The sequence below is a fragment of the Lactuca virosa genome, chromosome 7 (genome assembly GCF_052849685.1).
Source record: "Lactuca virosa cultivar CGN04683 chromosome 7, Lactuca_virosa_CGN04683_v6, whole genome shotgun sequence".
In the NCBI taxonomy this organism is placed as follows: Eukaryota; Viridiplantae; Streptophyta; class Magnoliopsida; order Asterales; family Asteraceae; genus Lactuca; species Lactuca virosa.
This window is the reverse complement of record NC_136432.1, coordinates 216,471,345-216,488,991: the sequence shown is the minus strand read 5'-3', so window position 1 is coordinate 216,488,991 and position 17,647 is coordinate 216,471,345. Positions and strand designations below refer to the sequence as shown.

Below are 17,647 nucleotides of genomic sequence, written 5' to 3'. Positions count from 1 at the left end.
AAAAATAAAAAGCATTTCATTAATTAAAATAAAAATTACATTAAAACTAATATTTAAATAAGTAGAAAATGAAAAAAAAAATCTCAAACACAAAATCAAACAAACCACAACATAGAAAACATAATTAATATCCTAATTTTTTAAAAAAAAAATACCAAAATACGTCACTCGGAATCCTCGTCCTCGTCATCGACCTCATCGTCTTCATCATTCTCCCGAACGTCACTCTCGTCATCGGAATCTTCGCTCTCGACGAACATATCAGAATCCTCGTCTGATTCATCAAACAAATCATCGTGAGAAGACTGTATCGGCGGCTGAATATGAGTCCTATAAGCGTGCTCCACCAAATCAGTACGAACGGCGTGATGAATGTCGCAATAGTGTATTTCTCTTCTATTCGCCCTATACTCTTGTGTATCAACGGCTACTCCTTCGACATTTGGCAAAACTTCATTTTCGTTGTACCGACATATCGCACTTCCTTCGTCTTCAAGAATCATAGTATGCAATATGATACATGCATACATTACGTGTTGTAACCTTTTCACTTCATATGACATTGCCCCGGCTGCTAGTACTTGCCAACGTCTCTTAAGTACACTAAATGTTTGCTCCACATCCTTCCTAGCTGACTCTTGCGCCTCTTTAAACTTTTTCTTTTTCGGGTCGTTAGGACATGTAAACGATTTCACAAAAAAAGACAAGGGAGGATATATACCGTCAGTAAGATAGTATCCACGGTTATATGCTACCCCATTTTCTTGAAAATGTACATCGTGCGACTTTCCAAGGTAGATATCGTTGAATAACGACGATTGGTCTAGCACATTGATATCATTGTTTGCACCAGCTGCACCAAAGAATGCATGTCATATCCAAAGATCATGTGATGTGATAGCCTCTAGAACGATCGTCGGCTCTTTGTGGTCGCCTCTCATGTACTGACAACGCCATGCGTTGGGACATAATGACCAACCCCAATGCATGCAATCGATACTACCAAGCATTCTAGGGAATCCATGATTGCCTTCATGCACCATGTATAATTGGTGGATATCGTTCATAGTTGGTTTGCGCAAATATCGTTGCCCAAAAACCAAACAGATTGCTTTGCAGAACTTGTACACACACTCCCGCACGGTATGCTCTGACATCCTAAAATACTCGTCTCATTTGTCTGAGCCCATGCCGTATGCTAATTGATGAATTGCAGCCGTGCATTTTTCAATTGGAGAGAAACCTTTTATCCGTCTCGCATCCATTTTCCATTGGAAATATGGAAAGCGGCCTTCCAAATCGCCAACAATACGTAAGAATAGTTCCTTCCTCATCCGAAACCGACGTCGAAACTTTACAGCGTAGATGGCGTCATCTGCAAAGTAATCTTCTATAAGACAATCATGTCCGGCTTCGTGATTTCTACGCAACCGCGACTTTTTTGGTTTAGATCTTGCACGTGATGTTTCACCTACTCGGTTTTAAAAGTATGCAACCGTTTTCGCCATGACGATACCGATAAACTTAGCCTCCTCTAGAGCCGTCGAATCGGATGATGAAGATGATGACTGTTAGATGCATTTTATATGCATCTTTTAGCACAATTTCCTACGTATTTCACTATAGAAAGGTAACTAATCCCCGATTATTCTTATGTATTTCGTGTTTCATGATTATTTTATAGAATGCCCGTACTGCTCACGTTTGTTATGACTTTTCAGGGCCATTTAGAGCACATGGATGATTGCACAAGTTCGGGATGCGTTTGTGGATGCTTTAGAGCTTAATTGGAGTCTAGACCAAGGAAGGATGCCAGGAAATGATCAAGAACTGCTTGGAAGGAGGAACGACGATCAAAAGAGCCGAAAAAAGTAATATGCGATCGAACCTTACACACCTGCGATCGCAGGTATGCCTTTGTGATCGCAGGTTGGGTCGCAGGTTGCCTTCGAGGTTTTGTGGAGCCAAAAATTCATCAGCTGAGAAAAAAAAGAAACCTGCGATCGCAGGTTGTCCCTTTGCGGTCGCAGGTTGGTCAATTTACGTCGAAATGGCAACGTACTTCATTAAAAAGTCCCATGACACAATTTCGGTGACACATGCGATCGCATGTATACCCTTTGCGATCGCAGGTACGACTATTTGACAGCTAGATGTATAAATACAGTCCCATACTCTTCCAGTAACCCTAATGGGCGATTCCTGGCGATTCAAAGGCGATTTTCAGAGGGTTTCAAGTGAAGAACGCAGATCTAAGGGAGACGATTCAATTTCTATTCGTAGCTTAGTAATATTTATCGTTTAGACTCTATTTCTACTGCTTGTAATTCGTTTTTAGCCATGTCAGGCTAAAAACTCAGATTTCAGTTTCGCAAGACGTAACCTTTTCGTATGATTAATCATTAGGCACTATGTTTGACTATGATTACAGTTTAGTTTGATCAATTCTGTGTTAAATTGAGTGTTTGATTTTGATTTCTGTTTCTGTTGGCCACTTTAATTGTTTGTGAATCATTCTAGTCATCTAATTGTTTAGATCCGTAATTGTCTAGATTAATTAGTAAAAAGTGACATATATTGGATTAATTCTGAGATTAGGGTTAAGTCTAATATGAACTGATCAAACAAGTTTTAACGCCTCCGAGCTTATGAGAGGTATTGAACTTTAATGGGAATTACACTTTTCTTTGTTAATCAAGAGCTTGTTTGGTTAATTTAGTAAAAGTTAGATTCAATTCAAAAAAATTATTTTGATTAAATGATTTTTGTAATAGAGGTCCTTAGAGCTTGTTAATGAACTTTAGTACCAGTTTAAACAAGTGCATAGTCACCGCGAAACTGGAATTGCTTTCTCTTATTTGAATTTTCATCACTTTAAATTTAGTCATTTTCTTGTCATTTTCAATTTCTATTAGTTTAATTTTCAGAAATAAAACCCCCTTTTTATGTTTATTGCATTCATCAAGAATTAGTTCATACCTTACACAAAGAGGTGTAAACGTTAGGACGTGTCCCTGAGGATCCGACCCTACTTACCTGTACTACATGTTAGTGCAATAAAGCAGTTTATTTTATATTTTTATTTGTTTAAATCGTGTACGACAACGGTCTTAACAAACTGGCGTCGTTGCCGGGGACACGGTAAAACAATAATAGTTTTATGCCAAGATCTTCACGTACAGGTAATCTGATTTTTGATTCAGAGATTGAGAAGACTGCTAGGAAGCTAAAGAAGGAGGCAAAACTTCGAAAGCAACAAACAGGAACCTCAACCTCACCCACACCACAAGGCACTCCCTTGTAGAACGAACCTGAACACTCATTTCAACCTTTTCCAAAAGCACCACCTACCTCACCCATTAACAGACCATTCAAAACCTACTCCTCATCATCTTCAGATAAACCCGAACTCACAGACTCTTCTGAAACTAAAATTGAATCAGACTTCATCATGAGCAAAAACGGAGATGAAGCTGAAAAAACTCTCCGTGAGTGGGCAACACAAGAGGTTACCCAGCAGCCCTTGTGTATCACCTTTCCAGAATCTCGAAATTTTGAGCTCAAATCCGGTTTAATCCATCTGCTGCCCCCGTTTCGAGGCCTTGAGAATGAAGATCCTCATAAATTTCTCAAGGAATTCCATGTTTTTTGCTCTGGAATGAAACCCCATGGAGTTACTGAAGACCAAATCAAACTCAGGGCGTTTCCCTTCTCAGTTCAAGATGCAACAAAGGAGTGGTTGTATGACCTTCCATCTGGTTCAATAACAATCTGGAATGAACTCGCCAAACTCTTTCTAGAAAAATATTTTCCCAAGGCGAAAGTGTCAAATATACGCAGAGAGATTTTAGGTATAAAGCAAGGCAAAAGAGAAGCTCTCCACACTTATTGGGAGCGATTCAAGAAACTGTTAGTCCGATGCCCACAACATGGCATTAGTGATTATCAGTTATATCAGTGTTTCTGCGAAGGACCGATACCTATGGAGAGGCGACTAATAAATGCATCTAGTGGATGGTCACTTTCAGACATGACACCAATAGAGATCAGGGCACTAATAGAGAAGCTGGCCAATGAATCAAAACATTCAGCAACTGAGGAAGAGTGGTACCCAGACAATCTAAGAGGAGTCAAGGAGATGAGCAACGCCCACCTGGAATCCCAGATTTTAGAATTGACTAAAGCTGTCCTTTTGTTGACAAAAGAAAAATGTATTAAGTCAAAGGTCAAACCTTGTGGGATCTGCTGCAAAACCGGGCACCCAACTAATATGTGCCCACTACTTCAAGAAGATAATGAATCTGTGCAAGCTATGGGAGGATTTCAGCAAAGGCCTTTTGATCAACATCGCAACAACCAAGCTTGGGGAGGGCCTCAAAATAATAATTTCCAGTCAAGACCTCAACAGAACTTTCAGCAAAGAAACCAATATCAAGCTCCACCCGGGTTTCAACAACCTTTTTAGCAAAATCAGCACCAAAACAATTTTCAGCAACCACCTGTTCTGTCAAAAGCTAGTAGTTCCAGCATGTCTTTGGAAGACATAGTTAAAAATCTTACTACCAGTACCTAAGCTTTCCAGAATGAAACAAAGTCTAGCATCAAAAATCTGGAGCAGCAGGTATCGCAACTCGCGAACTCCATGAGCAAATTAGAAGCACAAACACAAGGAAAATTCCTATCCCAGACCGAGAAAAACCCAAAGCACAATGCTTGTGCTGTTACTCTCAGAAGTGGTAAAAATTACAAAGGACCAGATCAAAAAGAAGATGAGGAAGAAGAGATCGTGGTTGAGCAAGAATCTGAGGCAACTGAAGAGGTGCAAAAAAAAGATAGACCTGCTGAAGCTGAAGTGAAAATTACCCTTCCTCCTTTTCCCTCAAGACTGAAAAACACGAAAAAAGAAAAGGAGGATAAAGAGATTATGGATTTCTTCAGAAAAGTTGAGGTAAATATTCCCCTACTTGATGCAATTAAACAACTACCCCGATATGCTAAATTTTTAAAAGAGTTATGTACTTCAAAAAGAAAATTAAAAGGAAACGAAACAGTTAAAGTAAGCGAGAATGTTTCAGCTGTTTTACAGAAAAGGCTACCCCCAAAGTGCAAGGATCCAGGAGTATTTACTGTTCCTTGCCAGCTGGGGAACCTTTTATTTCCGCGAGCTATGTTGGACTTAGGAGCTTCTATAAATGTTTTGCCATATTCACTTTTTAAAACTATCGGGGTAGTGCCTTTAAAAAGAACATGAGTCATCATTCAGTTAGCTGATCGTTCTCTGGTGCACCCAAAAGGTGTGCTAGAAGACATTTTGGTTCAAGTGAATGAACTCATATTCTCATCTGATTTCTATGTTTTGGATATGGGAGATGGCGACTCACCAAACTCAGGTTCCATTCTTTTGGGGAGACCATTTTTAAAAACTGCCAAAACCAAAATAGATGTTTATGATCCTACCCTTTCAATGGAATTTGATGGTGAAGTTATCAACTTCAATATTTATGATGCCATGTGTTATCCTGATGATGTTTCAGCCCTTAATTTTATTGATGTAATTGAACCACTAACTGCAGAATATTTTGAGATTGTTAACTTTGAGTCACTAGGATTAATGCTCCATATAAATTTATCTATTAATGCAGCTCAGGTTATTGATGGGTTTTGAGCACTACAACATTCCTATGGTGTACATACACACCCTAAAGCTTTGGATCTAGTTTGTCTAATGAACATGCAATAATCATCCAAAGCCATAAACCCTAGATCTAGCATGTGATAATCAATATAAACATAAGAATAGGGTTTAGATCTTACCTTGATTGTTATGTAGCAATAACAATCTATTCCTTGTTGTAATTGGCTTCTGAAAAGCTTAGAGTCACAAATGTCACTCCTCTAATGGCTCACAAACACCAAGAGCAAGAGGATGAAGAAGGAGAATAGGAGAGGCACTCAAAAACATCTAGAAACCCTAAGGAATCTCTTAGCCACGTTTTTGGTGCCCTAGGGGTGCTTAAATAGTGAGGCTATTAGCGTTATCTAACAAGGAAACCCTAATTTGACTGCTTAGGCCCTAAGCAACCCATGGACTCCTCCTTTAGACGCCTTGGACGATTTCTAATGGGTTTCCCCATAGATTTCATCCACCCTTCTAATAAGAAGTCCATTAGCCCAATATTCAACTATCACACAATTGATAGTTCTAGTCCCCTAAGTTTAATTAATCTCTTTTAGCCACAAAATTAATTCTTAATTAATTATTGACTAATATTAATTAAACAATATGATTTCTCCTTTAATATATTATTCTCATAATATACTAATAAATCATAATTAATCCTCTCTCTCCATAATTCATCCTATCAAGTTGCTTTGGTGAAGGCAACCCAAAAGGACCATGCACCATCGGGTCAAGTACATACCAAAATAGTTATGGACTTAGACACTAATCCAACAGTCTCCCACTTGGATAAGTCTAATAACTATTCTGCGTATGACTTCAGATCCCAATCCGCAATCGTAGCTTTCAAAAGCCGCTGTCAACTCTGATCTTATTAGATACGCGTCCTTTAGATAACGGATCATATATTCCTCCATTCTAGATATCATATAGATGTGAGACATGGATTGAAATCATTCTCTCAGTCTATGTGTCGTTTCCCGATTTCTGATTTATGACAACTGACTAATTGAACAAATCAAATCAGTCCTGGCCCGGCCGATCACTTTCCTTTGTAATCACTAAATCATCGAGGGGCCCACAGATATCGCTTGTATCCCACTTTGGGTAAAAGGAACAGATAAACTTCGACTCAATGCTCGCTTGTACTCACTCACCGAATTACACACAACAATATGTTTTATAACACCAAGTTACTGGTGCGTTTACACATTATCAATGTGTAACCGACTCGCAAGATACAACTCACACATCTTGGTTTCAAGAATACAAGATATTATCGTCTCACCAATCACTCGTGATAAAAATCCATGAAGCGATCCAAGTGAGTGTGGGTTTAATCCAATGCTCAAATCATATTCGTAAGCACTCATGAACCTTGTAGCAAACTTTTGCTATGTCTAATACACTTTAGACAATCTACACACCAATTCATGACAATCTTCTTTCATACCTACTCCCAAAGTATGAGCGACTGTGGAACGTTCAAATAATTCGATTATTCTCAAATAACTCAATTATTTAGGAAGTCAAAACATGCAAATTGAAACAAAAGAATAATACTAATCTTATATGGACCCAAACTTTTGGTATAAATAAAACACTTTTATTTAATCACCATATTGATTACTCATTATTTGTTGTTTTGGGTAATCAACTTCTTACTTGAATTATAACGACAATTGTCCCATGCTCTTAGCATGCACACTATGTTTACTTATGGTCCTTGCTCTGTGAAATAGTATAATTGAATAACATTTTAAATCACACTCATTTTACAATTCTCAATCCTTACCACAAGTGTAAGAATACCAAATTCTTGCCACTTATAGAATATGTTAGATTCTAACACTTTATGCAACAGTCCTTTCATAATGTCATGGCACAAAAGTCACAAAGACTATTGCCAATTAAATTACAAAGTCTTCTATTGGAGATTGTTGCAAGACAATTTCATAGATGTGAAGTCTCACATTCAAAGTACATTCTTTTGAACATCCTTCTTGCATAAAAGTTTTTCTAATCTACACATAAACTCATAACGTCCAACTCCCAATATGGAAACATTTCCATATTTGCCATATGATAACTCATTATTAATAGAATCATATCTAATAATAATATCAATAATGCTTATCAGTCTTTTGCTATAATATTTCTATTTGCCATGTTCTCACGATTCGAACTATGAAAAGGGATGCCGTAATCATTATCGAGTGTGAGAACGCAACAAATATTTCCATATATAGAATTCTCTTACGTTGAATCCTTTCAACATAACATTCATATATCTTTTTGACTAAATTTGATTAAAATTTCTCGATCTAAACCTTTAGATTTGAAACGAAGTATACTATTCTCTCCCTTAATTATAGCAAATCAACTTTTCAACCTATGCAACTTTGCAAAGTGAAACTTTTGTTTTCTATAATTAAATTGCTAACTTGCAATAATAGTCATGATCCCACTAACATGACGATTATATCCATACCAACATAACATTTATGCTCCCACTAGCTTTGACATGTATTCAGAAACCAGCTAAACTTCTAGAAAACAATACTTATTGACTTCCAAAGTTCATTGTTTTTAATACGATATTCTTTGATAAGCTTTTATCTAAGCATCTCAAACTCATACACCTTACTTTAGACAACTCACATGTGTGTCTAAACAATTCCAGAACTTATAGCAATAAGTCTCGATTGTTCAAACTAATTGCCAAATCTCACAATTCGAACTATGAAAAGGGATGCCGTAATCATAATCGAATTTGAGAACGCAATTTACATAATTGCTATCTCCTTAAAATCTCTCTTAGTGAAAGCGTTTCGTCACAATCATTTTCATGAAGGAGAGAAACCTTATGACACTTAGATTTTATGGTGCATGTGTTCATATCCATGCAAATTTGTCATAAGCATAATCGTAAGTGACAAATCCAAACTCTTATGGACAGAACTTGTTCATTCTTAATTTCTTGCCATCAAGGGTCCCACCATTGCTTCCAAGTTATTTAGCAGCTCACCTATGTCAGTCAATGTACTTTCATTGATCAAGGTGTTTACCCTTATGCATTCAATTGAGAACTCGTAGAACTCATATGCATAATCACTCAACTGGATTGGCACAGAAATAAAATTTTGTCAACACGATAGGTTACAATCCTCAAGTCGTGTGCTAGTGTTTAATAGGTTTACTTCTTGATTTGTTCTTGAAACTTTTCAAGATCTTTAGACTCCCACTGACCTCTTGACATATAAGATTCTCTTATCAAGAACCATTTCTTGACAAAACAAATATTCAAAAGTCAGTGTGTGTCTTTATCGAGACAAACCTACACACAATTTGGTACTAGTTGGTCTTTGTCTTATCCAAGACATCACAACTTACCAAAATGTGCTTGTGTAAGAACATTCCTACTTAAGATTATGTCACTCAATTCACAATCTTGGAGTATGACTCTAAAAATTGATTTTGGTACGAAGCACGAATCACCTTATTGACTTAACCATTTTGACAATTCTCGACTCCTCTTCTTAGCCATACTAGTGCACTAAGGTGTCCTTAGAGGATGAATTGTAATATGGTTCTTATAATCTTTAAGAGAATCATAAAACATGATACAAAAGTACTCTCGCTTCTTCTTAGATTGGAGAAACTTTTATCTTTCTTGCCTAATTTATTCTTCTTATTCATTCTGCCATTCATTGAAACTTTTCAATGATTCAGAATCATACTTAATATTTTAAGTATAATCATATTTACTAATCTTTTAGCAAATCATAACGAACATTTTATCGTTCTTTGTGGTGGACTTGACTAGTGCACAACATTGTGTACCAGATCTCATCATCATTCACTTGACTCACATACTTATGTGAACAAGGAATTGGTCTCAATTTTCCAAATACGAAGGTTCTCATTCGTCACACAATACTAGTTGCGTGATTCCAAGTTTCTGTCCAATTGAAACTTGGGTGATGAGAAACATTCCTAAATTGGTAAATTTATGACATTTCCACAAATAACATAACTAAGAATCAAATCCATTCACAATATTGCTAACAATAGAACCATTCAAACACCAATTTTCATAAATCCATCGCAAGGAAACATAAATAAGATAAATCAAAATCTATTTTATTGCGGAAAAATATTGTCCTTACAACCTGATTACAAATGAAAACTATGTAAATATTATTTAGCAATCTATCCTAACTCTAAAGTAGTAGCTTAAATATCTGATCCTTGAATCATGCGATCGAAATCCATTTCTTTGCGATCAGACTCAGCTTGCTTCTTTCCTTTTAAGCTTCCTTTTTCTTCGATTCTACAAAGCACCAAATGTAATCTTATCACATCATGTGTTAAGAATCTAAAAAGAACTTAATAGAGTTAGATAGTGGATTTTACCTAATGCAGAGTCATACATCTTGACTCTCCCATCTCTTAGATCTCTCAGGTAGTCAGGGCAGCTTCGTAACCAATGCCCCCTCTTTTGGCAGTAGAAACATATGGATTCTTCTGGAATGGTACACAGGACTATCTCAGACTCAGCTTTTCTCTTGCGTAGAAAAAACTTTTCTTGACTTCCAATGTTACCATTGCCCATAGAGGGTTGGGATATTGATTTACCAGACAGATTTGCTGACCAGTGCACCATATCATTTCTGATTCAGGAGCAATGAGCAAATAAGTCAAATCAACAAGGGTCATGTCGTGGTCCATCATATAGTACTATCTAACGAACATACCATATGATTCGGGAAGTGAATGAAGAATCAAGTCAACAGCCAACTTCCTTGAGACATAGAGACCTAACATTCCCAATCTATCAGTATGTAACCTCTTATCCAAGACATGAGCACATATAGAATTTCCATTTTTTTCATGTCTTTTGCCAATAGGGCTTGAGTGACCTTGAACTTTTCAAGTCTTCGAACACGTGGGTCAGGGAGAATTATTAGAGGAGGTGGAGGAAGTGAAGCATGATTTCTATTTCCATAATACAATCGTGGAACATCATCTTCACGTGGAAATTTTTTTCCAACGGATTTAGAAAGACCATAGTTATCACACTTTGACATCTATAAAACGGGAGAAAATTCAAGTTTAGTTGATTGAGTCCTTAATAAAACACCCAAATGAGATATTAAGGCTAGGACCCAACACAATATCCTACAAATTGGAAGAGGGTTGTCGTAATCCAACTCGTAGAACATTTGAAGGTAGGTAAATGACGATTTACCAATTTCCACCATGAAAAAAATGAAAAAGAATTTAAGTTTTAAATGTATTGAAACTCCTAGATCTGTTGAGATTCATTGAACTTTTCAATGTCATGTTTAATCTCGATTATGCCCTTTATTTGTGACAGGGATGCCGAGGATCACAAATAAGGTGTGAATAACCATGCGAATGTACGTGGTGCCCTCAATGTTACAATCACCTAATCGACGTGCCGGTTAACCACACACGCTCCATCGATCTAGGACAAACATCGAGTCATCCTTCGCTACCAATGCCAAACCCAACTTAGTGTGCCGGTTAACCACACACACTCCACTAATTGTCTCGACAAGGGTACAAAGTGTAATTCCATGGAATTGCATCGATTTCACTTTTTCCTAAAGTAACTAAGATTTGGTAATTTAGTAAAAACATTTAGTTACTTTATTCATTATACTTTTAATGAGGAGAGGGGTTTGCCCTATCCTACCCGTTCGGCTAACGACCCTCCACTAGTCAAGAGTGCGGTGGGTAAGAGTGGATACCCATTCAATCGTCATTTTATAGGCAATTTTCTTAAACACCCCTTATAGACCAGCTTCATGAATGAGGCCTACTAACGGTAAGACTAGCAGTTTAAGTTATACATATATAATATTAGACTTTTAATGTTATATATAGTATAGGGTGTATTTTACACTTTTAAAATACTAGGTGGTTTAATTTTATAAATTACACTTTTAATTTAATTAAATATACACCATATCATTATGGATTTATTAACTCTCTTTTAATTATACTATTAATTAACTTAATAAAACCATAAGGGTGTGATTTGAACTTTTTAAAAACTAGGGTTTTAGAATTTAAAATTTCAAAAAATTAAACTTTTAATCAAAAAATTTATATTCCAAAACTTGAGGGCAAGTTTTGAAACCTTTCAAAAATATTAGGGTTCAACTATTTAAATTTCAAAACAAAAAAACTTTTAAAGTTTAAATTTAAACTATAAAACCTAAAGGGAGAAAATTGAAAATTTTCCAAACTTTATCAAGAACATTCTAGATCAACTTACAAATAATAACAATTAAACAAAATTGGTGATTATCTAAATATGATCTAATTCAATTTCTTGCAAGACAATCTATCAAATAATTCAAATAAATCAAGTTTATCGCACAAGGCAATGATTATCTAGTTAATTTGACAATTATCTTCTATTCTAGCAAGGATAATCAATACCAAACATAAAAAATCGAATTTTAAGAGTTAAAAACGTTTTTGGTAACTTATCCAAGCCAAATCAGCAAAAAATCCAGAAGATACCTCTGTCTGACCTTGGGACTCGCCGAGTCAGGGACTGGAATCGTCGAGTCGGCCTGACTCGCCGAGTTCCTCCACTGACTCGCCGAGTCAGTCAGGCAGATAGCAAAAAAATGATTTTTCAAGCAAGCAAAGAATAAAAGCATCAATTCCTCATACAAACAGCCTAGGCTCTGATACCACTGATGGGTTTTGAGCACTACAACATTCCTATGGTGTACATGCAAACCCTAAAGCTTTGGATCTAGTTTGTCTAATGAACATGCAATAATCATCCAAAGCCATAACCCAAGATCTAGCATGTGATAATCAATATAAACATAAGAATAGGGTTTAGATCTTACCTTGATTGTTATGTAGCAATAACAATCTATTCCTTGTTGTAATTGGCTTCTGAAAAAGCTTAGAGTCACAAATGTCACTCCTCTAATGGCTCACAAACACCAAGAGCAAGAGGATGAAGAAAGAGAAGAGGTGAGGCACTCAAAAACATCTAGAAACCCTAAGGAATCTCTTAGCCACGTTTTTGGTGCCCTAGGGGTGCTTAAATAGTGAGGCTATTAGGGTTATCTAACAAGGAAACCCTAATTTGACTGCTTAGGCCCTAAGCAACCCATGGACTCCTCCTTTAGAGGCCTTGGACGATTTCTAATGGGTTTCCCCATAGATTTCGTCCACCCTTCTAATAAGAAGTCCATTAGCCCAATATTCAACTATCACACAATTGATAGTTCTAGTCCCCTAAGTTTAATTAATCTCTTTTAGCCACAAAATTAATTCTTAATTAATTATTGACTAATATTAATTAAACAATATGATTTCTCCTTTAATATATTTTTCTCATAATATATTAATAAATCATAATTAATCCTCTCTCTCTCTCTCTCTCCATAATTCAACCTATCAAGTTGCTTTGGTGAAGGCAACCCAAAAGGACCATGCACCATCGGGTCAAGTACATACCAAAATAGTTATGGACTTAGACACTAATCCAACAGTTATATTAGAAAATTATGTGGTTGATAGAGAAGTTCAAGAGATGGTAGCTCATATGGACCAGCAGAGAAAGTTGAGGTATGGTACCCAAACTCTTAAATTACCAATTTCTAACTCCATGCTTTTTTCCTTTTGTAGTGCAAGCTCCCATCTTGGAGCTGAATACATTTCCAGAGCACCTGAAATATGCATATCTTGGAGAAAAAGAAACATTACCAGTTATCATATCCAACAAGCTGTCAGAAAAAGAAGAGTTAGAGCTGATCATAATTTTGAAGGAGTATAAAAGCGCAATTGGGTGGACTATTGCAGACATTAAAGGACTAAGCCCATCTCTTTGCATGCACAAAATTTTGATGGAAGAAGATTATAAGCCATCGCGAGAAGCCCAACGCAGATTAAACCCACCAATGATGGAGGTGGTTAAAATAGAAGTTATGAAGTTACTGGATGCTGGGATGATATACCTAATTTCTGACAGCAAGTGGGTCAGCCGAGTTCAAGTTGTTCCCAAGAAGGCTGGAGTGACAGTGGTAGAGAACAAAGAAGGAGAGATGGTTCCAACTCGAGTTTAGAACGAATGGTGTGTTTGTATTGACTACAGAAAATTAAACGCAGCCACCCAGAAATATCATTTTCCTCTCCCATTTATAGATCAGATGCTAGTGAGACTTGCTGGAAGATCCCACTACTGCTGCTTGGATGGATTTTCAGGTTTCCATCAGATTCCAGTTGCTCCAAAAGACCAGGAGAAAACGAATTTCACCTGCCCTTTCGGGACATTCGCGTATAGGCGTATGCCCTTTGAACTCTGCAACGCACCCGCTACCTTTCAAAGGTGTATGGTTAGTATTTTCTCTGAGTATGTCGAAAATACCATAGAAGTCTTCCTGTATGATTTTACCGTCTATGGAGACTCCTTTGATATTTGTTTGAAAAGCTCACAAAAATTTTACAAAGATATATAGAAACAGACCTGGTCTTAAATTTTGAAAAATGTCACTTTATGGTTGACCAATGTCTGATTCTTGGACATATTGTTTCAAAAAGAGGTTTGGAAGTCGATAAAGCAAAAATAGATGTTATAAAGAGCTTACCCTACCCGAAGAATGTTCGGGAAGTGCATTCCTTTCTTGGTCATGCAGGGTTTTACAGGAGGTTTATAAAAGATTTTTCAAAGATATCAGTTCCCATGTACCAGTTATTGCAGAAAGACGCTGAATTTGACTTCAATGAAAATTGCAAGAAGGCTTTTGATGTGCTGAAAAGTATTCTTACTTCTGCCCCCATCATTCAGCCCCCAGATTGGAGCTTACCATTCGAGATAATGTGTGACGGCAGTAACACTGCTGTCGGAGCTGTTCTAGGATAGAGAAAAGGCCGGGCTCCCCACGTTATATATTATGCATCAAAAACTTTGGACAGCGCACAAGAAAATTACTCCACCACAGAAAAAGAGTTGTTGTCAATTGTTTTTGCATTGGAGAAATTCAGAAAATATTTGTTGGGCACAAAAGTTATAATATTTTCGGATCACGCAGTCATTCGGTACCTTTTTGCCAAAAAAGACTCAAAGCCAAGGTTGATTAGATGGATTTTGCTGCTACAGGAATTTGATATAGAGATTAGGGACAAAAGTGGGAGAGAAAATTTGGTAGCTGATCATTTGGGCCGACTCACCCCACCTGAAGACCCGACACCGATCCGCGAAACATTTCCTGACGAGCATCTATTCGCTGTTCAGAACCCTCCTTGGTTTGCTGATATAGTAAACTACTTGGTTTCCAGAGAACTCCCTTCAGATCTCACCCAAGTCCAAAAAGATAAAATAAAGAAGGAGGCGAAAAGATATGTTTGGGACGAGCCGTATCTATGGAGACATTGTGCTGATCAGGTGATTAGAAGATGCTTACCTCAAGATGAAGTCAAGTCAATCCTGAATATATGCCTTTCAGAAGCTTGTGGAGGGCATTATGGTCCACAACGAACCGCACACAAGGTCTTAGACAGCCGTCTTTATTGGCCTCATATTTTTCGTGACTCTTTTCTATTTTGCAAAACCTGTGAAAGGTGTCAAATGACTGTCTTTGACATCTCGTAATCAGATGCCACTTACTCCAATATTAATATGATAAATCTTTGACATTTGGGTTATAGATTTCATGGGTCCGTTTCCCCCTTCTTTCGGGTTTGTGTACATCTTACTTGCTGTGGATTACGTGTCCAAATGGGCCGAGGCAAAAGCTACACGAACAGGCGATGCCAAGGTTGTAGTTGATTTTGTCAAGAAAAATATATTTGCTAGGTTTGGTACACCAAAATCCATTATTAGTGATCGGGGTATGCATTTCTGCAACCGTACCCTCGAAGCAGTACTCAACAAATATGGTGTCACACATCGGGTATCCACAGCGTATAACCCGCAAACCAACGGGCAGGCTGAAGCTTCAAACAGACAGATCAAGGGTATTATAGAGAAAAACATCAATCCAGTCAAGAAAGATTGGAGTATTCGATTGGATGATGCGTTATGGGCTCACCAGACAGCATACAAGACTTCTATTGTTATGTCACCATATAGAATTGTTTTTGGCAAACCTTGTCGATTGCTGGTTGAATTGGAGCATCGAGCATATTGGGCTGCCAAAAATTTGAATATGAGCATGGATGAAGCTGGCAAGAAAAGAAGATTGGATATCCAAGAGTTAGAAGAAATTAGGAATGATGCTTACGAGAACAAAGCAATCTATAAGGAGAAGACGAAAGCGTTTCACGACAAGATGATCTCGCAAAAGGTATTTACTACCGTTCAAAAGCTACTCTTATACCATTCTCGTTTCAAACTTATTTCTGGTAAATTGAGGTCTCGTTGGGTGGGACCTTTTGTTGTTACTAACGTGTTTGATCATGGTGCTATAGAAATTAAGAGTGAACAAACAGGAAAGGTTTTTAAGTTAAATGGTCACCGTGTCAAACCATTTTACGAAGGGTTTCAAGTTACAAATGAAGAAGTGGAGGTAGTCGAGGTCCCGATTTACCGCAAATGAGGAAGCCAAGTAACAACGTCGAGCCAACAACAAAAAAAACGGGCAGCTTACCGGGAGGCAACCCGGGCGTTTGTTTTGGTTTTCGTTTTTTGCAACTTCTTTTTAATTTTTGTGTGTTTTTAGCTATTTAGGTCGTCTCTTTTTAACTGAATCGTGTTTTTTAAAATAAGTAGGAACAGAGAGAATTTGAAAAAATTTGAAAAATACAGTTTTGGTGGAACCTGCGACCGCAAGCCCAATCTTTGCGATCGCAGGTTATACATTTTGGGGTTGCAGCACGTCATCGAGGTTTTTTTTGGAACATTTTTTTCACGAAAAAGACAAACCTGCGATCGCAGGTCCAGTACATGCGATCACATGTATTAGGTTTTTGTGCCTGGAACACTTTTGAACACTTAAAAAGTCGAATAAAGCACATTTTTTCAAACCTGCGATCGCAGGCCCCTTACCTGCGATCACATGTATCAAGATTGTATCACACGACCGTTACTTGCCTAGAAAAACGTGTGCAATGGTTATTTTTTAAAACCTGCGATCGCAGGTTCCCCCCTTGTGGTCGCAGGTTGTGTTTTTGCTATATATATTGATCGCAGTCTCATTTGTAACCACCACACTTCAAAAATTCTCTCTGAAATCCACTACATTTCGAGTTCTTTCACCAATAAACACCCAAATCGCTCATTTTTCATCTAAATCAAGCAAATAAGGTATCAATCTCTTCCGTTTTACTCCTACAACATGTTTACGGTAATGAAATCATGTTTTCACGAATGAAATTCTCCAAAAATCTCATTTTGTTCATTTGAAATTTGAATTTTTTGTGAGTTTCTTTTTCAGATCTACGTTCCGTTAGTAATCCGCAGGCCACGAAAAGTAGAAACGTTTGCTCACAACGCAATTCAGAAGAGATTCATCTGGACGAAATTTCAAAAATCAAAAGAAATTTCGGCACGAAAAATATACTGCTGCTCAGCGCACAGTCAGGTATCTTCGTTCTGAAACTGAATTTTTGTTTTGTTATATATTTGTGCGGACTTGCGTATCCGCTTGGGAGTAGTTAGAGATAATTATTTTTTCTTGATTATTATTTTCTTTTACCTAGAAATTCTGCATTCCTTATCCCGCTTTTGACCTGAAAAAAAATGCCCCCTAGACCATCTTGTTCACGCAGACAGGTTGACGCTCCAGAGCCGTCATACACTATCCAGGTGGACAATGTCACTGTAGATTTAGGTTCACAGGCTGCACTTGACTGTTACCAACGGCTTCTTGACCGCGAGATTATGCCACAAGCCTGGGCCCCTAGCCGCACACTAATGCGGGAACTCCATATTATGATGGTGTTCACGCTCTTTTTGCCAATATTGGT

General features: G+C 37.4%; 3 protein-coding genes across 3 annotated transcripts; 2 read left to right on the top strand and 1 right to left on the bottom strand.

Annotated features, from left to right (window-relative positions):
• Positions 1-164: 164 nt before the first annotated feature.
• LOC145127545 (uncharacterized) lies at positions 165-957 on the bottom strand. The gene is made up of 2 exons (XM_079062723.1): positions 912-957; positions 165-853 (listed from the first exon to the last, which is right to left on the bottom strand). Exons 1-2 carry the CDS (start codon positions 955-957, stop codon positions 165-167), a joined length of 735 nt encoding a protein of 244 aa, XP_078918849.1.
• Positions 958-3,451: 2,494 nt separating this feature from the next.
• LOC145127544 (uncharacterized) lies at positions 3,452-4,465 on the top strand. Its single transcript, XM_079062722.1, has one exon. It carries the CDS (start codon positions 3,452-3,454, stop codon positions 4,463-4,465), a length of 1,014 nt encoding a protein of 337 aa, XP_078918848.1.
• Positions 4,466-4,642: 177 nt separating this feature from the next.
• Positions 4,643-5,665, top strand: LOC145127543 (uncharacterized). The gene is made up of 2 exons (XM_079062721.1): positions 4,643-5,119; positions 5,264-5,665. Exons 1-2 carry the CDS (start codon positions 4,643-4,645, stop codon positions 5,663-5,665), a joined length of 879 nt encoding a protein of 292 aa, XP_078918847.1.
• Positions 5,666-17,647: the final 11,982 nt, after the last annotated feature.

What these genes read in the sequence shown, in the direction of transcription:
- LOC145127545 (XM_079062723.1), bottom strand. Translation starts at nt 957, where the DNA reads ATGGCGTTGTCAGTACATGAGAGGCGACCACAAAGAGCCGACGATC. An exon ending in ACCACAAAGAGCCGACGATC is followed by an intron (nt 854 to 911) that starts GTTCTAGAGGCT and finishes TCTTTGGTGCAG; the next exon opens with CTGGTGCAAACAATGATATC.
- LOC145127544 (XM_079062722.1), top strand. Translation starts at nt 3,452, where the DNA reads ATGAGCAAAAACGGAGATGAAGCTGAAAAAACTCTCCGTGAGTGGGCA.
- LOC145127543 (XM_079062721.1), top strand. Translation starts at nt 4,643, where the DNA reads ATGAGCAAATTAGAAGCACAAACACAAGGAAAATTCCTATCCCAGACC. An exon ending in CAAAGTGCAAGGATCCAGGA is followed by an intron (nt 5,120 to 5,263) that starts GTATTTACTGTT and finishes GTCATCATTCAG; the next exon opens with TTAGCTGATCGTTCTCTGGT.